This window comes from Pyrus communis, chromosome 16, assembly GCF_963583255.1.
Source record: "Pyrus communis chromosome 16, drPyrComm1.1, whole genome shotgun sequence".
Lineage (NCBI taxonomy): Eukaryota > Viridiplantae > Streptophyta > Magnoliopsida > Rosales > Rosaceae > Pyrus > Pyrus communis.
This window is the reverse complement of record NC_084818.1, coordinates 13,865,296-13,891,844: the sequence shown is the minus strand read 5'-3', so window position 1 is coordinate 13,891,844 and position 26,549 is coordinate 13,865,296. Positions and strand designations below refer to the sequence as shown.

Below are 26,549 nucleotides of genomic sequence, written 5' to 3'. Positions count from 1 at the left end.
GTCTTTGTCTTTCCCATTTTTCTTTGATTGCAAGGGATAAGGGGAACATTGAGGTTTCACCTAAATAATGCAATTCATAAATTTTGACTTTAAACTTCACCTAAATAAATATCTTAAATGAGAAATGTATGTGTAAATACAAAAATTTACTGAAATTTAAATGTTTACAGGATGATGACGGTATTTTTTTAGTGTTAATAATGACTTCAAATAGAATATCATTTTTAATTTGTTAAAGGCAATGAGAATTCTATTTCGATCTTAATAGATGAATATCATACATGTCTGAAAAAGAATTAAGCATTGAGGTCTTACAAAAGAAAAAAAGTAGTCACCCAAGTCCCAACGCAACCATCACTATAAACTAGCATTTCATCGTCACCAAAAGCCACTCTTGGATTGTCAAATGTATTGCATCACCACAACCATCACCAACACCATTTCACCATCATTGCCGCTATCATAACTGTCACTACATTGGTACAACTTTGCCACCACCACCCCCCTTACTCTCACTACAACCAAACCCATCTCGAGTATTGCCACCACTACCACCTTCAAACACCCCATTAGGTCATCACTACCACCGCCACCACTAGCAATGCGCCCACCAAACCACCACCACTAACGCCATTATCATCGCTATACTATTGTTGCTACCACCATCTCACACAATTTCTCCTTCACCTGTATCACTTTCTCTAGTTTTCGTATTGGGTAATGCTAGAGAAACCAAATTTCTAAACCAAATTTTGTAAACCAAATGTTGTGGATTTTGATAATTGGATTATTACTAAGTGTTGACTAACATACTTATTTTGTGTTGGTGACACATCATTTGGTTTGAAATTTTGGTCTCCCTTGCATTACTCTTTCTTATTTAATGTTGTCTGATACCGTTGCTAGGGAGAAAAGAAGCCGACAACTAGCTTTTCTAAATTTAATGGAACAGTGTGCTTTCTTTATTGTTTACTTGTTTTGGTCTTCCGGTATATTTCAAAAATGTTAATCTTACCATCTACTTGTATCACATCTCTAAGGCTTTTTAGCTAAAATGGTCCCTGATATTTGCATAACACATCACTTTGATCCCTGAGATTTGAAACCAATAGAAATCGTCCCTAAGATGGTCCACTACCAATTATTTTGGTCATTCCGTGCAAAATTATGTTAAATAAGGATCAAAAGGACAAATATACCCTCAATTTAGTAAACAATGATTTGACAAAATTAAGGGTATTTTGGTCATTTTATTCTTATTCAATGGAGATTTTTCATGAAATGACTAAAATAATTGATGATGGACAAACTCAGGGACCAATTCTATTGATTTCAAATCTCAAGGACCAAAATGGGGAGTTATGCAAATTTCAAGGATCATTTTAGCTAAAAAGCCTATATTTAATACAGATGAAACCCCATGGGCCCTACCTCTATAAGAAATATGATACAAATAACAATACAAATAGATAGTAAGACATATTTTATACAACAAACTAGGGGTGCAACTAGGGCAGGTTGGAAGGTCAACACAATTCTAACCCAACTTTTACAATTCGGGCTCAGGTTCGGGTTGAGTTTCATTCGGGTTCATTTGGGCTCGGGTTTAATTGTGTTAGGGTTTACTTGGGTTGGGTTCGGGTCACCCAACATTTTCAAGTTTACTCTTGTAACAATTTAGTTTCCAAGAATTCCTAAAAAAAATTAAGCCAAGTAGCATTAAAACTAGCTAACTTTAATTTCATAAACTAATCTACTATAAAGCTTTAGGATTTAGAGACTACTGGGCTGACTAACTAAAGCCTCTTATTTCCTAAAAGCTTAAGTAATTATAAAGGGTAATTTATTAAAAAAATTATTAGAAAAGACGTTGGTTTTCACTTGGCTATAGTATAAACATTAATTGATATGGGTTACAATCTGGTTAGACTAGGTTTGGTTAGTTGGGTTGGGTTAGGGATGGAAGGGCAAATGATCAACCCATCTCAACCCAATCAATGAACGGGTTGGCTTGGGTTCAAGCAAGTTATAACGAAAAAAAAAATCTACTTGTTCGGGTTTAAAGTCGGGTTGGACATGGACGGGTTCAGATTGGCTTAACCCAAGTTCCACCCCTACAACAAACTATGAAAAGATGTGTGGACCATGTGAAATGTGGCTATGAACACTAACACTTGAAGATATAGTATTAATTTTGTAATTATATCGGTATTCTGTATGTACTTTGCGGGACAAGACTTATAATGTCTCCTTGAATAAGTGTATATTTCTTGTTATTGATAAAAATCTTTTGCATTGTCAAGTTTTATTCAAAACAATTTTATATAGGTGTTGTTATTGCCACTCTAAAAAACTTATTGTACACTCCTTACAATTGAATTTTTCTTATAAAATTGAGAAAGTTTGAAGTGCACAATGTGTTTTTGGAATGTCAATAACATCTTTTTATTTATATCCAAACATGTTTGTCTGTATATATTCTAGTTGCATATGTGGAAAACAATATTCAGAGGCTTTTTGATAGGTTGTGTAGCTTACAGTTATAACCCACCCCAAAAAATTTATGGCATCGTCCTGAAGTGGCATTTAAGTATCTTCATTCTTAAGAGGTTAGCTAAGAGCCTAAAGGCTTCCACAATGAGTTGGAAAGTTGAGTGTGATACCAATAAAGAAATCTAAGTAGACTAGAAAGTGACACGAGAGTGATTCTTTCAATGTATTGGAACTCACGAGTGTGATTCCTATACAATAAATGACAAGAGTGAAAGATAACTAATCACAAAAGAATAGTATTATTCACACACTCATTTTTACCTCTCACTTACCCTTGTTAATTTTTCGCCATTGATATTGTAGACATCGAAATTTCGGTGAAATGAATGTTGACCAATAATTAAAATTTCAACGCTCACGTGTCACATAAATTTTACATGTAGCGTGTGACTCAACGAAAAATCGAAATAAATTGGAAAAGTCATCAAATAGGACACGTGTCAATACCTGGCAGAAATGATTTATTTCATCTGATTATTTAATTCCAAAAATCAAGTTTTGGAATTCTATAAATAGGAAGCCAAGGCATTCATTTTGAGGAAGAAAAAAAAAGAAGAGAAAAAAAGAAGGGAATTTACATCACACCAAAACTTTGAAGCCTTGAAACTCTAAAGCTCTCAAGCAAATCCCGAAGGATCAAGAAAACACTCTTTGTTCTTCGTCAAATCCTCCTTCAAAGGTCAAGCCCCAACAGCCCTTGAAGAACTTCCACCAACTCAAGATCAAGCCCCGACGGCCCCTTGAAGAAAGTGTTCATCATCCGTTCATCCTAAGATCAAGCCCCAACGGCCCTTTGGATCAACAAACTCAACAAATCCACACATCCAATCGTTTCTTCAATATTAAGCCCAAAAGCCCTTGAAGATCCGCTCATCCATCAACCTTCAAGATCAAGCCCAAAAGCCCTCGAAGAAATCCATACACCCAGTCTTCAAGATCAAGCCCAAAAGCCCTCGAAGATCCGTTCATCAACTGTTCATCCCTAGATCAAGCCCCGACGGCCCTTTGGATCAACAACTCATCCACAAACCTACACCCTACGAAGATAGAATCAGAGGATCAAATTACAAAGAGATTGTAACCCCAAAATCATTAAACACAAAAATATATTTTGTACACGTATTCTTGTTTCTTGTTTTCAGGAATTTTCCGTGTTTACAAATTTGGCACGCCCAATGGGACATCTCTACCTCTCATCTCTATCCTCAAATCATCGAAAAACGCAAATGGCATCAAGAAATGATCAAGCTGTTCCTGCAATCAAAGCAAAGAACAAGAACATCATCGCCGCAAGTGGTGATATTTCGGGCATCATAACCCGAAGTAAGGCAAGAGATCTTTTTGCCGCGGCTTCCGCCCCTGCATTAACTCTGTCAAAGGAACAAGAGCACCTGAGGTACGAGCCTGTGATCACCATAGCCTCGCTAAAGGCATCAAGGGGGGAAAGCCCGAGGAAATACTCAGAGTCCCTACTCTCTGACGCTGATTCGAGCGGCAGTACAACCATGCAAGCCATGACCACTGGAGCAACTTCAATCGAGGAGCAGCTAGCTCAGATGAATGAAGCAATCGCAAAGCTCACACGGACTGTGGAAGAGAAGGACTTGCAGATTGCCGCACTTGTCAACCAACTAGATGCGCTGCCCGACGTGAAAGTCGACCCAAATGTTGGCCTATTAAAGAAAGAAGTCGACAAAGAAGAGGAGCCACCAGCGGAGAAAGTTGAAGAGAAGCCGAAGCTAAACCAAGCAATGACATCCATGAGATCTCTCTCTATCCAGCAGCTACAGAAGATGATCGCAAGCACTATCAAGACACAGTACGAAGGAAGCTCGCATGACTCCGTACTGTACTCAAAGCCTTACTCCAAGAAGATTGATGCTTTGAAGATGCCAAGGGGTTATCAGCCCCCAAAATTCATGCAGTTCGATGGAAAAGGCAACCCGAAGCAACATGTCGCCCATTTCATTGAAACTTGCAACAATGCTGGGACAGAGGGAGACTACCTCGTCAAACAGTTCGTGCGTTCGCTGAAAAGTAACGCTTTTAACTGGTACACTGACCTCGAACCTGAGTCTATCAACAGTTGGGACCAGCTAGAAAGGGAATCCCTCAACCGTTTCTACAACACTCGTCGTACTGTAAGCATGCTAGAGCTGACCAGTATGAAACAGTGGAAAGATGAACCTGTTGTCGACTACATCAATAGATGGCGCTCCTTAAGTCTAGATTGCAAAGATCGGCTTTCTGAAACCTCTGCCATTGAGATGTGCGTTCAAGGCATGCACTGGGGGTTACATTACATCCTCCAAGGCATAAAACCAAGAACATTCGAAGAGCTAGCAACTCGTTCCCACGACATGGAGCTGAGTATCACTAATCACGGGAAATAGGAGCCGATTACTAACTTCAACAAGGATAAAGTATTCGCCCCAAATGTAAACAAGACCGAGAAGAAGCCTGCTAAGGAAGCTTTCATCGTCAACACTACCCCCATCAAGACCTCCTCAGCGCCCATCAAGACCTCCTCAGCGCCCATCAAGATCTCCTTCAAGAAGAAAGCAAAGGAGATAAAGACAAGTGAGCCTTCTCGCACCCAAGACAGATACAAGAGCACCTTGAGAGAGTTGGAACAGAAAACTTACCCTTTTCCTGACTCTGACATGGCTGCCATGTTAGATGACTTGCTGGAAAAAAAGGTGATTGAGCTACCCGAATGCAAGCGTCTTGAAGAAATGAATCGCACAAACGATCCTAGGTACTGCAAGTACCATCGTATTGTGAGCCATCCTGTTGGCAAGTGCTTCGTTCTTAAAGAACTCATCATGAAGCTAGCACAACAAGGGCAAATTGAGCTCGACCTTGAGGACACGGCCGCAACGCATACCACTACAATTGCGTTTGGATCGTATAATCCTGTGCCTCTCCAAACGACACCTGACCGTTCCCGTGAATGCTCAAGTTGCACGGCACCTCCTACACAACCATCACTGGAGAGAAGCGACCAAGATGCACATGCTGATGATAAAGAAGGATGGATATTGGTAACCTACAAAAAGACAAGGAAACCAAGACCACGAGTCATACAGCCAAAGGTGGAACAAAGAAGAAATCACCGCGGCCGCAACAATGCGAAGCCTAAAAGAAACATAAAGCATAATAAAACAACATATGCTAGGGAACCTATGGAGCAGAAGCCACGCATTCCCGTTTCCTTGCGTGAGTACTTCCCGAATGACTTTTTCCAACAGTGCACTACTGTGGCCTGTCACATGGTTGAAGTAGAAGTAGAAAAGCCCTCAAAAGGCAAAGCTATCGCCACTGAGGTAGAAAAGACCCTCACACCTGAAGAAGGTCTGCCAACACACTTTAGCATCAAGGAAGCGCTACCATTGCCAAAGAAGATGCGAAGAGCACTAGCAGCAGTCCTGGCAGGTCCCGGCGACCACGAAGTGCGAGAAAGTAACGACGAAGGCTCGAAGCTTCAGCCACATGAATGTGCCACATGTTGTGCCACCCATGACGTAATTAACTTCACTGACGAAGACCTACTGTTGGGATCAAAGCCTCACAACCGTCCTCTCTTCGTCTCCGGGTACATAAGGGAATACAAAGTCAACCGCATGCTTGTGGATGGTGGGTCGGCCATAAACATCATGCCAAAATCAACAATGACCATAATCGGCATCAAGGTGAATGAACTATCCCTGAGCCATCTGCTGATCCAGGGTTTTAACCAAGGAGGACAAAGGGCGATGGGCATGATCCGAGTAGAGATGACCATGGGTGAGCTCAAATCAAGCACGATATTCCACGTGATTGATACAAGAACTTCCTACAGCTTGCTCTTAGGAAGACCTTGGATCCACGCAAATGGGGTAGTGCCGTCCACCCTTCACCAATGCCTAAAATTTTACCGAGAAGGAGTGAAGGTGATCTAAGGTGATACCAAGCCATTCACCGAAGCCGAATCACACTTTGCAGACGCCAAGTTCTACATGGATGAAGACATGGTACCCGAAGCCCTTCCGGAAGATATCAGATCCACGGGCAAAGCAGCACCTAAAAAGCAGGAGTGGCAAGTCATGCCTAAAAAGCAAAAAGAGCAGGCCGTGCCATCTTCAAGCAAAGACGATGACGAGTTTGCTAAACCTGCAACAACCAAAGGGAGTAGGATGCCGTCAGAATGACCGAACGCACCCATATTTCGATATATCCCGATGTTAAGAAGAAAGAATGGTCAATCTCCATTCGAAACTGGAACAAGAGAAGCCGACACACAGTGGCACGCGGATAATCTGAAGTTGCTCAAGACAAATGCAGTTTTGCCTTTGACACAGCTAGGGGGTGCTAAGGTCGCAAGACTACCACAAGGCTTCATAAAAGCTCTACCAAAGAAGGTGGAATCAAGCTTTCTTCCAACCAAGAGGACCGAGGAAGGTTTCGACCCCAACGCCTACAAACTCATGTCAAGGACCGGGTACGACTTCGCTTCTTCTGCGGTGGCTGGAAAGAAGGTTTCAAACACTGTCAATGACGAAGAACGTAACCTCACCAAAACTCAAAAGAAGTTGAAGGAGCATGGTTACGGAGTTGACAACAACAAAGCCGGACTTGGTTTCACACCAAATGCACTTGTGATGATTTCAAACAAAGCGAAAAAACACTAGCGCTCAACACATCAGCGTGAGCATTGAACGAGACCAAGAAGAGCCTAAACCCTCCCCTCGGACGTCGGTCTTCGATAGGATGAGCCATTCAAGCTCCAGAACTTCAGTGCTTAATCGCATTGGTGGTCAAGACCGAACCTCTGTCTTCAAGAGGCTTAACGACACCAGACAATCCTTATGCCAACAAGCTCGAGAACACAGCACTGAAGAGGAGATCCAAGATGTTTTCCACATCACGGTTCAAGAAGGTAAAGAAGACGAAATCCCCGAGGAAGATGTCACTGCTGCACCACCACAGCTCGAAGATGGGGGGCAAGCCACGGTCGATGATCTCAAGGAACTCAACTTAGGTACAAGCAAGGAACCAAAGCCTATCTTCGTAAGTGCATTAGTAAGTACAGATGAGATAGAGGAGTATTATCAGCTGTTGTTAGAGTACAAAGACGTCTTTGCCTGGACCTACAAAGAAATGCCCGGCCTGGACCCTATCGTCGCTGTTCATCATCTTGCGGTCAGGCTTGGAACACGACCGATAAAGCAAACTTAAAAACGCTATCGATCTGAGCTTATCCCACAAATCGAGGTCGAGATCGACAAGCTAATCGAAGCAGGCTTTATTCGAGAAGTGCAATACCCTAAGTGGATCTCCAACATCGTCATTGTCCTTAAGAAATCAGGACAAATACGTGTTTGCGTAGACTTCCGGGACCTCAACGATGCTTGCCCAAAGGATGACTTCCCCTTGCCAATCATTGAAATCATGGTGGATGCAACCACTGGCCATGAGGCATTATCATTCATGGATGGCTCTTCTGGGTACAATCAAATTCACATGGCCCTCGAAGACGAGGAACTAACAGCCTTTCGTACTCCAAAAGGTATCTACTGCTACAAGGTGATGCCATTTGGTCTAAAGAACGCTGGAGCTACGTATCAACGCGCAATGCAGAAAATCTTCAATGACATGCTACACAAAAACGTAGAATGTTACGTAGATGATGTGGTGGTTAAGACAAAGAAAAGATCAGACCACTTGAAGGATCTACGAATAGTGTTCGAAAGGCTGCGAAAATACAACCTCAAGATGAACCCGTTAAAGTGTGCGTTTAGCATCACCTCTGGAAAATTCCTCGGCTTCATCGTTAAGCACCGTGGTATTGAAGTAGACCAATCAAAGATCAAGGCCATTCAAAGCATGCCCGAGCCAAGAAACCTGCACGAGCTGAAAAGTCTACAAGGATGGCTAGCCTTCATCAGACGCTTCATCTCCAACCTCGCAAGGCGTTGTTAACCATTTAGTCACCTCATGAAGAAAGATGTTCCATTCGTATGGGACAAAGCATGCCATAATGCTTTTGAAAGCATAAAGAAATATTTGTCAAGTCCACCTATCCTGGGGGCACCTGTGCCCGGGAAACCACTCATATTGTATATTGCTGCTCAGGAAAGTTCAATTGGAGCACTCTTGGCGCAAGAGAATGAATCCCAAAAGGAATGAGCACTTTACTACCTCAGTCGAACTCTCACCGGCGCTGAGTTGAACTATTCCCCAATAGAAAAGATGTGCCTCACTTTGGTGTTTGCCATTCAGAAACTCAGACATTACATGCATGCTTACACCATCCACTTGGTTGCTAAAGCCGACCCTGTCAAATACATTATGACTAAGCCAGTCTTGACAGGGCGACTCGCTAAATGGGCTTTGCTTCTTAATCAATATGAGATCATCTACGTCCCAGCTAAAGCCGTCAAGGGACAAGCGCTAGCAGACTTCCTTGCCGATCATCCAATCCCGGCTGATTGGAAAATCTCAGACGACTTGCCTGACGAAGAGGTGTTCTACATCGATATTTTCCCGACATGGACGATGTTCTTCGACGGATCCGCACGAGCAGACGAAGCGGGGGCAGGAGTAGTATTCATGTCGCCACAAAGGCAAATACTACCTTACTCCTTCCAAATGAATGAGCTATGCTCCAACAATGTTGCTGAGTACCAAGCATTGATCATCGGGCTCCAAATGGCGATCAACATGGAAATCACAGCTCTTGAGGTATATGGCGATTCCAAGCTCATAATCAATCAACTCTTAACTGAATATGAGGTGAGGAAAGATGATCTCGTCCCATACTTCCGGCTAGCGACCCAACTGCTACAAAAGTTCGAAGCTGTGACACTAGAACATGTGCCAAGAAAGGAAAATCAAATGGCAGACGCTCTCGTCAATCTAGCCTCGAGTATGACACTAGGAAAAGATGAAGTTGCAGACGTGCCAATTTGTCAAAGATGGGTGATTCCGCTCGTTAATGAAATGTCACTAGATGATACAAATGTCATCTCGGTACTTCCAGTCGATGCTGAAGAGTGGAGACAGCCGCTGATCGACTACTTAGAGCACGGAAAGCTTCCAGATGATCTTAGACATCGTTCCGAAATACGTCGACGAGCACCTCGCTTCCTTTACTACAAAGAACACTCTACCGACGCTCTTTTGAAGGAGTGCTCCTGAGATGCCTAGGTGAGGAAGAAGTTAATCAAGCCATGGAAGAAGCACATTCAGGTGTGTATGGGGCACATCAGTCTGGACCAAAGCTACATTTCCGGCTTAAAAGAATGGGTTACTACTGGCCGAGCATGGTGAATGACTGCCTGGAACACGCCAAAAGGTGCCAAGCCTGCCAATTCCACGCCAACTTCATACATCAACCGCCTGAACCATTACACCCTACAGTTGCTTCATGGCCGTTCGACGCATGGGGATTGGACGTTGTAGGACCAATTACGCCAAAGTCATCTGCAGGGGAAGCTTACATCCTAGCTGCAACAGATTACTTCTCCAAGTGGGCTGAAGTCATACCTTTAAGGGAAGTAAAAAAGGAAACTGTTGTTCGTTTCATCAAGGAGCATATCATCCACAGATATGGGGTGCCTCGCTACATTATCACTGACAACGGAAAGCAGTTCTCTAACCGACTCGTGGACGAGCTTTGCGACAAATACAAGTTCAAGCAGCACAAGTCTTCCATGTATCATGTTCCGGCCAACGGCCTCGCGGAAGCATTCAACAAGACGCTGTGCAACCTCCTGAAAAAGGTAATCGGCCGAACAAAGAGAGACCGGCATAAAAGAATAAGTGAAGCACTTTGGGCATATAGGACTACACATAGGACTCCTACCCAAGCTACACCTTATTCTCTCGTATATGGCGTAGAAGCTGTTCTACCGCTTGAAAGTCAAATCCCCTCACTAAGGATGGCTATACAAGAAGGCTTGACTGATGAAGAAAATGCAAAGTTGCGCCTTCAGGAGTTGGAAGCGTTGGATGAGAGAAGGCTCAAAGCTCAACAACACTTGGAATGCTACCAAGCACGGTTATCCAAGGCATTCAACAAGAAAGTCCGCCCAAGGTCTTTCCAAGCTGGAGATCTCGTGCTGGCATTGCGTAGGCCTATCATTACAACTCATAAGACAAAAAGCAAGTTCACATCAAAGTGGGATGGACCCTACGTAATACAAGAGATCTACACCAATGGCGCTTACTTAATCATGGCAGAAGACGGGTTGAAGATCGGCCCCATCAACGGCAAATTTTTGAAGCGCTACTACCCCTAAAGCAAACGCACCACGCTCCTGGCCCGCAAGAGCATAAACTGTGTACGACAAAATCATCATCAAAACCATCACTCATTTGAACTACGTTATGACTTGATCTCTTCTTTGGAAGAGTACGTAGGCAACTTGAAACTTCAAAACTTCAAGTACAGTCACATCAAAATAAATAAATAAAAAAAAAAAAAAAACACTTTGAAGAATAAAGAGCAAATTCAAGAATGCAAACATTTTATTGCTTTAAAGGAAAAAGTCTGATTACAAAAGAAAAAAAGGGCAGAAAACACTACTCGAAAACTATGTCCCTAACACTAAGGAGGCGGTCTTCAAGCAAGCCTTCCAAAGCCTTCAAAGTCTCTACCTCGGTGAGAGACAGGATGGGCAACTCCATAGCCATGTCTTTCTCTTGTTCTAGGCGTGAAATCTCCTCTTGGCATTGAGAAAGTGTAGCTCCCTGATCCCCGAGAACACTTTCAAGTTGTGATGCCTCGCTGCCCAGCTGTTCTTGTTCTCGCATCAACATATCTAGACGTACCCGGACGGAAGCTAAAGAAGTCTCTGTAGATTGATAATCTCCCGAAGCAGCTTGCTGAGAAGACCGGGACTGGGTTAGTGACAAGTCTATTGCAGCAAGTTGGTGAGCTCTAACATCTGGACTCAACTTCTTCAAGGAAATAACACGCAAGGAAGAATACTCAGTTGAGGCGGCCATAATTTCAGCAATTTTGATCTTTAAGGATGAAGAATCAATGTTAAGATTGTCAATTGCATAAATAAGTTTCGACAAGTCCTCCTTAAGCAACGCAAGGTCCTCCGATGGGCATTTCGAAATCCTCCCCTCAATATGGCTCTTGATATCCATTGCCGCACGAAGATTGATGCGATGAATAAGCTGCTCAGTACCACTAAGGTTTGGCCCTCTCAGAGAGATCTCAGAGCTAGCTGGCAAAGGTATAGAACACATGACGGGATCTTGCATGCCTCCATCTACACATGGCAAACTTGCTAAACTTGACGAACTTGGGATAAGCTCTGTACCAGGTGGATCCCCAATCTCCTCGCCTGTAGGTAGGTCGCCTCCAAATAGCATCTCCGTATAAGAATAAATACCTGTGGTCGCCAAGTCAAAAGAACAAGAAGGCCCAACCTAAAGAAAACAAAGAAAGCTGTTAGAAGCAAAAGCTAGAACAATGAAAGCAGAAGAAGTCATAAGAGAGGAGAAGATGCATACGTCTTTCTCAAACGACACACTGCCATCGAGTTGAGGGAGCCTAAACACTTCTTTCTTCTTATGACGAAAATTGACATCGCTATCGGCCTGAGCGCCTTCAAGACGTCGCTTGTTTAAAACTTGTTGAGCCTGCCGCCGCAAAATAAGTCCATCTTCGTGCGAATCAACTTCATCACCAGCCTCTTCAGATACATCCAGATGTTGAGAAGACAAGTGTGAACATTGAGGGACTAAAACCACTGGTCTATCTTGCAAAGTAGCAGCACTCGCGCAATCAAAAGATATCAGTTGTGTAGGAACCACAGAACACCCCTCCTTCAATACATTAAGGTGTGAATGAGAAGAATTGGTACCACTTGCCATCCCCAAATTCTCATAATATACCTTTGACCACCAACTTACGTAAGCACGGGTTACTGGACTACTCTTGAACTCGTCTTTGGCCGGCAGGGTGACAGAAGCATTTGTACATGCACGGGTACAAGACTCCCAACGCATATACACGGCTTGCAAGGAGTCTAATTGTTTTTTTTCCTTCAGCTTGCCTGGCACATGTTGGACAAAACCAAATTGCCTGCTGAAACGGTGGGGACTATACGGCTGAACAATGCATCGATCTTCTTGCCGCAAAGAAACATACCCTGAGCGAAGACTTATAAGGTAAGATAAGTCTGAGAAGCGAAGATGCGAATCGTCCATGATGCCTCGCCGCACCGAGCCAACTCTCGCCAGATAGTCCATCTTCAAGCCTTCGCAGCTTCTAAACAGTGCTTGTGCCTGGGAATCATCGAGGCTCTTCGAAGAAAGCACGCCAGAATACTTCGTCATCAAAGGCCCTGACTTGTTTAGAGTTGAAGAAAAAAAATGAGTACCGAAGTACTCACCCAACCAACCATACACATAGTGGTAGGGAAGAACCGCAGCACGATCTTCAGTGTTTGCTGAGTTCGAAACAACACTCAAGCCGTTATAAATATTGGCCAAAACCGGGATAGCAAGACTGAAAGATTCACCTGCAGCCATCTTGCTAGCAACTTTGAAAACCTCAGGACGAACAAAGTTGACGTCGCCGATTGGAAAAACAAACTTACAAAGCCAACAAGCTAAGAAAACAGCTAGGTAAGATTCTTCCACATGCTTTGATGCTATGCCAAGGTCCTCAAACGCTCTCAACTCGGCAGGGGAACGGCGCCTAGCTGAACCAATGGCACCAGACGGATATGAGTCTCCCTTTGGCTTAGTGGTTTTGTTGCAACTTCTTCTCTTCGAGGACTTCTTGTACCTTGTGTCCTCCCAATACCAGAAGCGGATCCATGAAGAAATTTTCACGCCTGATTTACTTCGAGCATCTTGGGAAAGCTTGTGATATGCCCAAAATAAACAGCGACAACTCGCAGGCAATCCTCGGTTATTGCAGAGAGAAAGTTCCTCCGCACTGGGAACGACCTCGTCATAAAACTTACCTTGGATTGGCAATCCCCCTATCTTGTGGAGATCCCAAAGTGAAATTGACATCTCTCCTTGAGCTGTATGAAGCGTGTTAGTCGCTGAACACCAATGCTCGAAGAACGCATGAAGGACAGAATGATGGAGATCATAACTAAACAAAGACGCATACACGGCATGGTAAAGGCCTATGCTAGTAAGCACATGTTTAGATCGGCCCAAGACATCTTCAAGCCACTCCCAATAAGACTCATCAAAAACAGCTTCTCCGGTAATCGACAAGGCATCATTCCAAGCCATAGCTCCGCTGCGGATGTGATCTCCGAGAAGCTTAAACGAAGCCGGATGATTGTCACGAGCATGGTGCGAAGGGTTCAAGATAAGAATCCCCGGTGTGCACGCCTCCTTCTCCGTATTTGATCGAACAAAGTCTGCCACCCTCCAAGATACTTCAGAAGACCACGACTTAATATGCATGGAGTTGTCTTTTGTAGGAAGAGCAAGCGCCTTAAGGCCAGTCAGTGGGGCGTAAATCTTCAGCGTTGTTCCCCTATCTTGCGAATCATTTTCCTTCACGAGAATGGTGATGGTGTTGCTCTTAAAACATTTGAAAAATACCATGACCGCAACAAAATAAAAAAATAAAAAAATAAAAAAAAAATAAAAAACAGCCACAAAACTTGAACAGCAGGACAACAGACAGTGCAATGGTGTGCAGCGAACAATGCAGCGATGACGGTGCAGCAAGCAGCAGCAAGAGGCACAACAACGTCACCACCGAGGAAAATTATGATCAAAAGGCACTACACAGTATAAACTCGCTGCAGTCTTTTGCATAACCTCACACGGTAAAAGTGACACACTGCAACAAGCTCCAAGCAGCGGCAAGAGGCACGGCAACGTCACTACCAGGGGAAGACTGTGACCAAAAGGCATTACACAGCAAAATCCCTTTGCAATCTTTGCACAACACCACTCTTTCTACACCACCAATTTATGCGTTCCTGGGTTCTTCGTCGGTTTGACAGCTTCAACCTTGCAGCCTCAACCTTCTTATAAAGAAAAAAAAAATGACGATGTAGAATAAAAAATAATAAAATAAAGTAAAAGGAAATGATGATGTTGGGAAGTAATGATGAAAGTAAAGAATAAAAAAATAAATAAATAAATAAATAAATAAATAAATAAATAAAAAAAAAACATCTTTGGTGGATTAGTGCCACCGAAAGCAAAAAAATAAAAATAAAAAAAAAATAATAAAAATAATAAAATAAAGTAAAAGGAAATGATGATGTTGGGAAGTAATGATGAAAGTAAAGAATAAAAAAAATATATAAAAAAAAAACATCTTTGGTGGATCAGTGCCACCGAAAGCAAAAAAATAAAAAAATAAAAAAATAAAAAAAATAAAATAAAGTAAAAGGAAATGATGATGTTGGGAAGTAATGATGAAAGTAAAGAATAAAAAAAATATAAAAATAAATAAATAAATAAATAAATAAACATCTTTGGTGGATCAGCGCCACCGAAAAAAAAAAAAAAAAAAAATCTTTGGTGGATCAGCGCCACCGAAGAAGAAGAAGAAAAAAAAAAAAAAAAATTTCTTGGTGATATATATGTTTTATCTGTATTTAGCACAATACACTGAATAAAATAAAGCATGTCCATTGATCTCCGAGAAATTACAAGTGCGTACAAAAAAAAAAAAAAAAAAAAAAAAAGAAAGAGAAAGATCGAGCTTTCACAAAGGTTGTTCACGTGAAGCCCCACTACTTGGCAGAACTCCAGGAGCGGGAGGCATCGAAGATAGATTATTCGAGGCCTCAATACTTGGTGGAACGCTGGATGACCCAGGAAAAAGGTGCCTCTGGAAATAAGCCGCAAGCCTTTGACGGTCACTTTGAATCCGACCTTCAGATTCTTGCAGCTCATCAAGCTTCCTCTTCATGCCCGTCGAATAGTTATTTGCAAGCACGTGCAAACTTCTATTCTCGTGCTTAAGCTGTTTGATCTCTTGCTTGAGATTTTCCACCTCTGCCATCAACGATTCAACTTGACGGGAGCGAGTAAGTAGGCGTTGGCCCATGTTGGACACAGAGCCCACAAACTGAACGCTGAGAGCTAGGGACTTTTGAACGGCCAACTCATCGGACCGTCCTGAAAGCAGCCTACTATCTTTAGGAGTGAGGAGGTTCCTAGCTACTATCGTAGCTGTTGTTGCATCCGTCATCATGGGGTCTTCACCTGTAAGAGGACCATTAGAAGATAAAAAAGACGGGCACCATACCTTAGCCTAACACGGCGTAACCGGATCACTGCTGAGACTCAAATCTAAGCAAATGTTCGATGGGTTAGCCATTGTCAAAGGGTTAAAAGAGAAAGGTGGATGGAGTAAAATCAGAAAGGGCCGAAGACGATTTTCACAAACGGGCGATCTTCAAAGTATGCATGTTGGAGGTGATCGATACCTCTATAAAAAGCCAAGGCAACACGACCACCGATTCAAAAAACCGGATTTTCCTGCGTGAAGTTCGGCGACGCTTTTGCGGCTTTTCAGATAATGCGTTCAACTTTGTCAAAAGATCTCTGACAAAGTTGAAAACACGTGAAGGTTATCATCCCAACTACACGCCTTTGCCAACAAGCGTGGTGACAGAGCCGCACCCGTGACTACTTTTTCGAAGAGGCGCTCGCTCAGAAATCGAAGAGACGCTTGTTCAAAAATCGAAGAGACGTTTGTCGACAAGGGTAAAAGAACAGTACCACCACTGGCTATTGGGAAATCCCTATATATGTCGACCTTCATCTTTTATGGCAAGGCAGACATGAAGAAAATGCCCAACTCTTCCTCACCTCTGAGGGCGCACTCCCAGCAAAGCCTTTCGAAATACTCAATTTTTTTCTTCATCCCCAAAGATGATACCAGATGCCTGGAGTACAGATGACCCAGGAGGAAACGATAGATTGAAGCATGTGCTGATTCATTCACCGCTTCTTCAAAAGCAAAGGTATCTCATATCATCAAGGTCAAAAGCAAAAGTATCTTATATCATGCTCTTTCCTTGTCTTTTTCTTTGTCCTTGTTCTTACTCGCATGGCAAAGTGAAAGAAGCAATCAGCCGGCACTTGGAGTCAGTCTTTCGATCTGGAGCCGACTGCCTGGAAGCTATTCCCTGGTTGCTTACCTAGCGTTGCTCTCGAGTAGTCATCTTCAACGGTTGATACACTTCCAGAGAAGGGACCACTTCTGCAAAGGGGAGCAAGTAAGGCAAGTGAAAATGATACATTGAAGCATGTGGAGCCAAGCAACAACTGCATATGCTGAGCTATCCTCTAACCCTCTTCAATACGAATTGGAGAGATTGAACAAAGAAACAGAAAAAAGGAGTAAGCTCAGACCTTCGGGGGAGACCAAAAGAATCCTGCTGCCCAATTCAAGAGTAGCACAAAGGAAAATCAACAATTGGAGGAAACCAAAAGAATCCTCCAGCCCAGTTCAAGATTAAGCCTGTGGAAAATCAACGATTGGAGGAAACCAGAAAATCTTCCAGTCGAACTCAAGATCAAGCCTCGATGGCCCTTGAAGAAATTTCCAGCCCAATTCAAGATCAAGCCCCGACAGCCCTTGGGTTGACATCTACATTAAGGGACTTCAAAACGCATCTTCTACACGTGACAAGCACATGTCTACGACGCGCCTTGAAGTGGAGGCATTTGTAGACATCGAAATTTCGGTGAAATGAATGTTGACCAATAATTAAAATTTCAACGCTCACGTGTCACATAAATTTTACATGTAGCGTGTGACTCAACGAAAAATCGAAATAAATTGGAAAAGTCATCAAATAGGACACGTGTCAATACCTGGCAGAAATGATTTATTTCATCTGATTATTTAAATCCAAAAATCAAGTTTTGGAATTCTATAAATAGGAAGCCAAGGCATTCATTTTGAGGAAGAAAAAAAAAGAAGAGAAAAAAAGAAGGGAATTTACATCACACCAAAACCTTGAAGCCTTGAAACTCTAAAGCTCTCAAGCAAATCCCGAAGGATCAAGAAAACACTCTTTGTTCTTCGTCAAATCCTCCTTCAAAGGTCAAGCCCCAACGGCCCTTGAAGAACTTCCACCAACTCAAGATCAAGCCCCGACGGCCCCTTGAAGAAAGTGTTCATCATCCGTTCATCCTAAGATCAAGCCCCAACGACCCTTTGGATCAACAACCTCAACAAATCCACACATCCAATCGTTTCTTCAATATTAAGCCCAAAAGCCCTTGAAGATCCGCTCATCCATCAACCTTCAAGATCAAGCCCAAAAGCCCTTGAAGAAATCCATACACCTAGTCTTCAAGATCAAGCCCAAAAGCCCTCGAAGATCCGTTCATCAACTGTTCATCCCTAGATCAAGCCCCGACGGCCCTTTGGATCAACAGCTCATCCACAAACCTACACCCTACGAAGATAGAATCAGAGGATCAAATTACAAAGAGATTGTAACCCCAAAATCATTAAACACAAAAATATATTTTGTACACGTATTCTTGTTTCTTGTTTTCAGGAATTTTCCGTGTTTACAGATATTTTTCAATTCATTTGATCCGACGACCATAAATTGAGAGGGGTGTGTGAAAAGTTAAAATGGTTGTGATAGCACTACCCATCACAAAATACAAAAAAGAAGAAGTAGACGGGTCATATATTTAATATATAAAGCTCACCCCTACTAAACTCGCACTAGTGTGCCGATAGTGTAATATGAATCAAACTCACGGTGTTGGATTCTTATATTTAGACATCACACTCACCCAAATTAAGCTGGAAGACCTACGTAAGAGACTTTATAGTTTTCATAATTTTAAATCCAATACTTCTAGGCCTAAAAGGTTTTAAAATATTTGTTATTAAAACTCCAAGTAGTCATCACACAACAAAAAATTGTATAGAAAGAAGTGCATAATGATGCATGACGTTTTATCACAATGACAAAAAACAATCATATCCATACACCATAGTCCATATTCAATTCCCACTCATTATAGAACCTGAGACAGAAACAAAGAGATATTTTGTTGGCCATGACAAAGAAAGAGGTAAAAGAAAAAACAGAATGAAGCGTATTATCTTACGAAACAGAGTCTTATTGGCTTCTCTTCTTATACTCAACGTGCTCATGGGAACTCGCTTCATCCTCTCTCGCTCAGTCCACCCTCTCCTTAAACGCCCTCCTCCTTTTCCCCACTTTGCCCCCAAACGTTTCCCCAAATCTCATCCTTGCCCCCTGTGGTCTCCCTCCTTCTCCTTCTGCCTCGCTACTCTCCACAAACCCACCACTCCCACCATTCCATCGTCACTCTCCAGTCGCTCTTGCTCCTCCCTCTCTGCCACCGCCATGGCCGCCTCCGCCGCCGCAGACGAAGCTCTCGCAGCCAACCCCCTCCTCCAAGACTTTGACTTCCCTCCCTTCGACGTCGTCGACGCCCGGCACGTCCGCCCTGGGATTCGCGCCCTCTTGAAGGAGCTCGTAATATTTCTCTTCCGTTACTGGAAAATTTCAATCTTTTCATCGTATTTCATGTCGTTTGATTATTTGATGTGTTTTGATTTCTGGGTTCTTTGTGTTTTCGTTTGTTTTTGTGATTTTTGAGGATTTGGGTTATGGGGTTTTCTGGGTTTTGGATTTGATGGCTTTTATGGTGGGGTTTAAAGGAGGGTGATTTGGAGGAATTAGAGCGCACGGTGGAGCCGACGTGGACGAAGCTGGTCGTGCCGCTGGAGAAGATCGTTGACCGATTAACTGTGGTTTGGGGATTAGTCAACCACCTCAAGGCTGTTAAGGACTCCTCCGAGCTACGTTCCGCTATTGAAGAAGTCCAGGTCTGTATTTTTGGTTTGTTAGATTTTGTTTCTGTGTGTTGTCGATTTCTTGTAGTTCCATTTTACGCCTTCGAATCTCGAATTGCTGGGTTTATTTCAAAGGGGCCATGTTAGATGATATTGATTTGACTCTGAAAGTTCTACTGTTACTTGGGTCTTAATGAATGAAATTTTTGTGTTCTGATTATTCCTTCGGGTTTTGGTTTTCGTGGTGTCTTGCAGCCGGAGAAAGTTAAGTTTCAGCTTAGGTTGGGGCAGAGTAAACCAATTTACAATGCATTTAAAGCTATTCGAGAATCTCCTGATTGGCAGACACTGAGTGATGCTCGCAAACGTATAGTTGAAGGTGAGTATTCGAATAATATCGTACCATGTATAGTGGAATCTGCGCAAGTCATTTTGTTCACAACCTTGTTATTCTGGAGTAGTTGTCATTTTTGATGAACTACACATGTACCTCTGATCCTTGCCTTATTTTACACTTGAAAAAAAATATGGCTTGCATTTTGTGCTTTAACTGGGAACTGGACTGGGAGCCGTGTGCAAAGCATGTTATTACCTTAATGTATGTTTGTAAATTCTTGATAGGATATCCAAGATTTATAATTGTCAAATCATTAAGGAACAAAAGTAACTTCTAAGCATCCTGCTAAACCAATATCCTCATAAATTTTAGTTTTTCTTTTACCTTGAGATTGTTGTTCTGTGCTTATCTTGTCTGACATTTGTCTTTTCCCTTTTAATCGTGCCTGTGCAGCCCAAATAAAGGAGGCAGTGTTGAGTGGTGTTTCTCTTGAGGATGACAAAAGAGATGAATTCAACAAAATTGAACAGGTAATTTTCAATACTATTATTAAGCAAGTACTATAGAAGTCTTTTTGACCATCATCCTGAGTTGCTGATATTTTTGTTTTGTGAAGAAGGCCTGGTACCATTTACGATAACTCAGTATTTATCATCATCATATGAGTTGCTTCAGCTACAATGACATGCTAATTTATGCTGCATTATTTCTCGGTAACAGTCTCATGTAGCCTTGTATGAGCACTGCATATTAACAATTCTCTCTTTTTTCTTATATTTTTTTACGGGGGGATGAGTGGGTTGGAGACATTAGTTGAGCTTGCTGTATTAGATAAGTTTTATTCTGACAAATAGATTTCGGGGATGATATTCTCTTTATAGTTGGGTTTCACTGTTACTTCAGTTTGGCATCTCTAAGTGCAGGAACTAGAAAGACTGTCTCAAAAATTTTCAGACAATGTTTTGGATGCAACAAAGAAGTTTGAAAAGTTAATTACTGATAAGAATGAAATTGAAGGATTGCCAGCCACTGCTCTGGGAATGGCTGCACAAACAGCGGTGTCAAAGGTAAGCCAATTCTTACCTGGACGATGGATCTTAGTATTTGTTATTTAGCTCTCTTTGTATCATCTGTTGCATCTCTAATCTGTGTATCTCATCAGGGGCATGAAAATGCAAATGCTGAGAATGGGCCTTGGATTATTACATTGGACGGCCCAAGTTTCCTTTCTGTCATGCAACACGCTCGAAACCGGGCTTTGCGTGAGGAAATATACCGTGCTTATGTAGCTCGTGCATCCAGTGGAGATTTGGATAATACTCCTATCATTGACTCGATTTTGAAACTTAGGTTGGAAAAAGCGAAACTTCTGAATTACAATAACTATGCTGAGGTACGCCAATTCATTTTGTTATATTTGGTTTGAAACTTTCTTATGATAGGGTTGCTGAGATATAGTGTATCAGGTAAGCATGGCAACCAAAATGGCTACTGTTGAAAAAGCAGAGGAGCTCCTAGAAAAGCTTCGAAGCGCTTCATGGGATGCTGCAGTTCAAGGTACGTTATTGGCATACTGCATGGGAGGTTATTGCTATTATTTTTAACAGTGATCTCAATGCATGCAAGAGCTTTTCATTCTTAAAATGGATTTACCATTCACTCTTTCTGGTATTCAAAATTTTTCTTTTTGACTTAAAGTTTCCAATTTTGATTTCTAGAAAAGAAGTTTCTTTCTTCTATGTTCCTTGGTTTCTCAAAGTGTCTTAGCTATTTCTGATAGCAAAGAAGGAGGAAAATGGATATAATTTAATGAAACTATGTTTAACAGAAGTCGTTCACATTAGAATGTTAACTGACGTTTTTTAATTTATTTATTGATTCTTGTAGATATGGAAGATCTTAAGAATTTTTCCAAGAGTCAAGACGCTCCAGAAGCTGATGATTTGAATCACTGGGACATCAGCTTTTGGAGTGAGAGGCTTCGTGAGTCAAAATTTGACATCAATGAGGTTCTCTCTCTTTCTGTGTGTGTGTGTGTGTGTGTCTGTTGTACTCAACTTGTAATCTTAACTGGTTTGGAATTGCATGTGTAACAAGAAATGGTGTAATTAGGATCTGCTACTCTCATTTACTTCATTAAATCTTGTATCACTTTTGTGTGATAACTTATGGTTTAAAATACTGGAGAAACATAATTGCAAAGGATTTTCTAACTCTTGCTTTCTTGTTTTCAATCTCTGTATACAGGAAGAATTGCGTCCATATTTCTCCTTGCCCAAGGTCATGGATGGCCTATTTAGACTAGCAAACATGCTTTTTGGAATTGATATTGAGCCGGCTGATGGTCTAGCGCCGGTAACATTTCAGTTGCTTCATTTGTGCTCTATTTTGGTTCATTGACGAAGCTATGAATTTGTGTCCCCTACTCATATATATACATATACACACACACACACACACACATTATTATATAATACGTATATATTATATAATACATATATACACACACATTATTATATAATACATATATATATATGTACATACACTGGATACACTGATACACACATGTTTTTCAGGTTTGGAATATTGATGTTAGATTCTATCGCATCAAAGATTCTTCTGGGAGTCCCATTGCATACTTCTATTTTGATCCATACACTCGTCCATCTGAGAAACGGGGTGGTGCATGGATGGATGAAGTTCTTGCTAGGAGTCATGTCTTGTCACGTGATGGTACCTCTGCAAGGTTACCTGTGGCACACATGGTGTGCAATCAATCACCACCAGTGGGAAGCAAGCCCAGCCTTATGACCTTCCGTGAGGTAAATTAAATTACACTCATTTTCAGCTTACTGGTCATGACCAAAAAGCTAGAGTAACAGAAAGACTGTTTAATTAGTAGGGGGAGCGAAAATAACGGGTCAGGGGACATGGAAGAAAAAATGTGTTCTTGGTTGAGCATGAATGGAATTGGAGTGGTCCTGTTTTTAAGGCCCATCATATTTTGTATGAGGAAGTGTGTCAGAAATCTGAATAGTGCATTACGGATGTCACATCAGACTGAAATGCATTCGTTAGGATCCATCCATTTAGTGGATGGAGGGACTTTAGAAATTCTGATTCAGTATGAATGAGTGCCAAGCAGGTTATTTATAATATTTTCACACTTTTAGTATTGATGCTGTGACTGGCTTTGGTCCAATATGTATTACCAAGCCTAGGCTTGTGCTATTGCTAACAACTGACAAGTCCAGTTCTTCTACTGGGATAATTTTTTTTTCAATCACTAAACTCTTTATTATATGTTGTGTGGATAATATCAACAGCTTAGGAAGAAGGCTTTAATTTCATTGTGGGAAGAAATTCTGGGAAATTTTGGATTGGGCAGTGGATGCCGCAATTTTGTATTTCGAAGTTATGAACGACCGATCCATTTGCAGGTAGAGACTGTCTTCCATGAATTTGGTCATGCACTTCAGCATATGCTGACTAAGCAGGATGAGGGTCTAGTTGCTGGTATTCGGGGAATAGAATGGGATGCTGTGGAATTACCCTCTCAGTTCATGGAAAATTGGTGCTACCATAGGTAATCTTGTCTGCTAAAGTCGGTTGAACGATTATGCATCTCAATTTAGATTTTATTTCTGAAATCAAGGACCTTTATATTGATTGTGTCAAAGAAGGGAGATAGGAAGAGGAAAGGGATTAGGTATTCAAATATGCAATTTGCTTTATCATCACTCAACTTGACCTTTATTTCTCAAATTACTGACCTATATACTGATTGTGTCAAATATGCGAGCTATGATTTAGCAGACTTTAGATACTGGGGAATTCTGAACCACTTTGCAAAGATTCTATTTATACTTTGTATCTCAATACTAGCTTTTATGGGTAAATGGCCTGCAGGATGCAGCTGCTAGTACCTTGTTAAGATTTTACATGCCCCAAAACTTGGAGCTCATTTCCTTCCATGTAGTATCAAGTGGCAGTTCCCATGATTTTATTTGTCATTGTATTGGTGATTTATTTCTTGTATTGGGGCTGTAGGGATACTTTAATGAGCATTGCAAAACATTATGAAACTGGGGAGACTCTTCCAGAAGAGACATTTTTGAAGCTTCTGGCAGCTAGGACTTTCCGTGCAGGCTCCCTGAGCCTTCGGCAGGTCAGTTCAATATCTGATGTTACTTTTTCTTGACATTTTGTCTGTATTTTATATTGCTTTATATCTTTTTGTACTACTGATTTGAATATTGCTTCATTTTACTAATTTACTTTCTTCGGGGATGCAAATCTGGATTCTTTGTTGGGTTTTGTCTTGCTTTTCAAATATTATCAAAATTATCTTTGTCATTGTGCTAGACAGAAGTACACTATCGTGTGCCCTCTCTGAAGGATTTGTCTTTTATTATGGTATTAAACTCGGGTGGTGTAAGCCATTTTGGCATCTTGAAGGATTTATTAGAAACGTCTTGTCAAATTTTGAATCTGACATTTTTGTGCAATCTATTATGACTATAGAATGTTCCAAGGGTGTAAAAAATTATTTTAACGTAAAATGCATATGTAGACTTTGGCCAAACCAAATAGAGAATCAAAGAGATGAAGCATTTATTAAGATACAATCATACAATTTACGTGCAAAAGTAAGAAAAAAAAAATTGGAGAGAAATCTGAACAGATAAATACAAAGGAAAACCTAATAAATGGAATAAAAATTTAGACCCTTGGTGAAATAAGAGAATGCCTAATAGAAATACTATAATACATTAAATTTCTGTATTCTTTATTCTATTTTAATGTGTACATGATTTTCACCATTTTCTTTATTGTAATAATTTTCTGCATATCATCTGTATTCATACATGACACATTTTGTCTTTGCCTTTTGCAGATAAGATTTGCAAGTGTAGATCTGAAGCTGCACACAGATTATGTACCTGGTGGAGCAGAATCCATATTTGATGTTGATCGCAGGGTTAGTGAACGAACACAAGTGATCCCTCCACTTCCAGAAGACAGGTTCCTTTGTGGTTTCAGCCACATATTTGCAGGTTTGCTTTTACTATCTAACCTTCAGCTTCTCAGAAGTGTTCCATTTTTAACTTCATATGAAGGTATATATTTATGTTCTATGAATGTCAGGTGGATATGCAGCTGGGTACTACAGTTACAAGGTATTTCTCATTCTTTCTTTTATGATAACCTACATTCAACTTTCTGAAAAGAAAAAAAAAAACAAAAAAACAAAAAACAGCTTTGCACCTTATGCTGATTTTACTTTCCGTAAGGATCTTTTTTGTGTGCTGATGAAACTCACTATTTGTCAGTGGGCTGAGGTGCTGTCTGCTGATGCTTTCTCTGCATTTGAGGATGCGGGATTGGATAACAGCAAGGTAAGTTTGAAATACCTGTGCAGAAGATCAGAGCAATAGAGAGTAATAATTCTTGAATTATTTATGTATCACCTCCATGTAGCTCCCGGTTGATTTCTATTTACCGCCTACTGTCAAAGTCATGCTAGGCATGCTTGAACACCCATATGCGATTCTGGACTTGATCATTGCCAAACAAAACTAAGTGACATGAAGAGATACGAAGTTTTTTTATTGGCATCTGGTAACAAGTTTGAGTTGGACGCTTGGACTAGATTGAGAGGGAAGTAACACATAACTAGGTCGGAGATTTTTGTTAACAGTCATCATCCTTAAATGTTGTACGGTCACATGTTCTCCCATCAGTATTGAAAGTTGCACAAAACCATACACTTGTCTGATGCTTGCTGTATCTTATCGAATGTGATATTATGTTTCTGCTTTCATCTCAAAACTGCCATAAGGGCTAGGAGTTTTCAGAAGGCTTGTTATCGGAGCCATTTTAATGCATATCGGTGACTGGTGCATTATCTTGTCATTAGTCACTAATTCAAATTCATCAAGCATGTTAGACTCTGCATACTTGACCCTCCACATTCATATATCAGCAGTGATTTTTAATGTTGCAACAGGCTGTTAAAGAGACTGGGAACAAGTTCCGAGAAACCATCCTTGCTCTTGGAGGTGGGAAAGCGCCACTAGAGGTTAGACAATCTGTTCATAGCATTACCTTTCCGTAGTTTGCCTTTTATTCTTATTGCACAATTTATTTGCAGGAAAAGCGTTATATGGTCTACTCTCAGCCCAAGTTCCTTTGTTAATGTTATGATTGTTTGTTGTCCAGGTTTTCGTGGACTTCCGAGGTCGTGAACCTTCACCAGAACCTCTGCTCAGGCACAATGGCCTATTAGCCACAGCTTCTGTGTGAGTTACACGGAATTAAAAACGTTTACTTGGTCTTTTTCAAATCATTTTCGGTGCGTTTCAAGGGTGCTCGTATGAACCATGTATTTCTTCTCCAAGAACTTGAAAATAACAGAAGAAACGAATGCAGTAGGATTTCCTCTCTTATTTGTTTCGGTTTTGTGATTACAAAAACAAAAAGTAAAGATATTAGGCTTTTTCCTCTCTTACTTGTTTTGGTTCGGTTTCGGTTTTTAGAATCTTGTCCCGAAAGAGGTCGGTTCGGGATTCAGTTTATGCCTTTCGGTTCGGGATCCCGTCCCAAACCACCTTACTTTCATCTTGATCTATAAATTTAAAATTCTAGGCTAACGTCACATAAAAAACATTAAAAGGCAAACATATTTTTCTTTTTCTAAAGGGAAAAACAAAATTCTAGGTTAACGTCCCATAAAAAGCATTAAATTCTAGGTTAACGTTCCGTGAGCAAACTCGACCATGCCTAAGAGGCACGGCCTTCCCGCTTGGCATCCATAAATGAACAGTGAGGGAAGTAACGAGCCTTCAACACCTTTGCCCA

The 26,549-nt window shown here is 41.3% G+C and overlaps 1 protein-coding gene across 1 annotated transcript; it reads left to right on the top strand.

Annotated features, from left to right (window-relative positions):
- Window positions 1–18,595: 18,595 nt before the first annotated feature.
- Window positions 18,596–26,199, top strand: LOC137720614 (probable cytosolic oligopeptidase A). The gene is made up of 17 exons (XM_068459701.1): window positions 18,596–19,031; window positions 19,217–19,384; window positions 19,607–19,730; window positions 20,142–20,218; window positions 20,612–20,755; window positions 20,851–21,081; window positions 21,155–21,245; window positions 21,576–21,697; window positions 21,936–22,043; window positions 22,265–22,510; window positions 23,129–23,274; window positions 23,739–23,856; window positions 24,586–24,745; window positions 24,837–24,868; window positions 25,022–25,087; window positions 25,699–25,770; window positions 25,911–26,199. Exons 1-17 carry the CDS (start codon window positions 18,618–18,620, stop codon window positions 25,992–25,994), a joined length of 2,403 nt encoding a protein of 800 aa, XP_068315802.1. The 5' UTR covers window positions 18,596–18,617; the 3' UTR covers window positions 25,995–26,199.
- The last annotated feature ends 350 nt before the right edge of the window (window positions 26,200–26,549 follow it).

Coding starts and splice junctions, on each gene's coding strand:
- LOC137720614 (XM_068459701.1), top strand. CDS start 18,618: ATGAAGCGTATTATCTTACGAAACAGAGTCTTATTGGCTTCTCTTCTT. Junction 19,731..20,141: donor TCGCAAACGTATAGTTGAAG/GTGAGTATTCGA, acceptor GTGCCTGTGCAG/CCCAAATAAAGGAGGCAGTG. Junction 20,219..20,611: donor AATTCAACAAAATTGAACAG/GTAATTTTCAAT, acceptor CTCTAAGTGCAG/GAACTAGAAAGACTGTCTCA.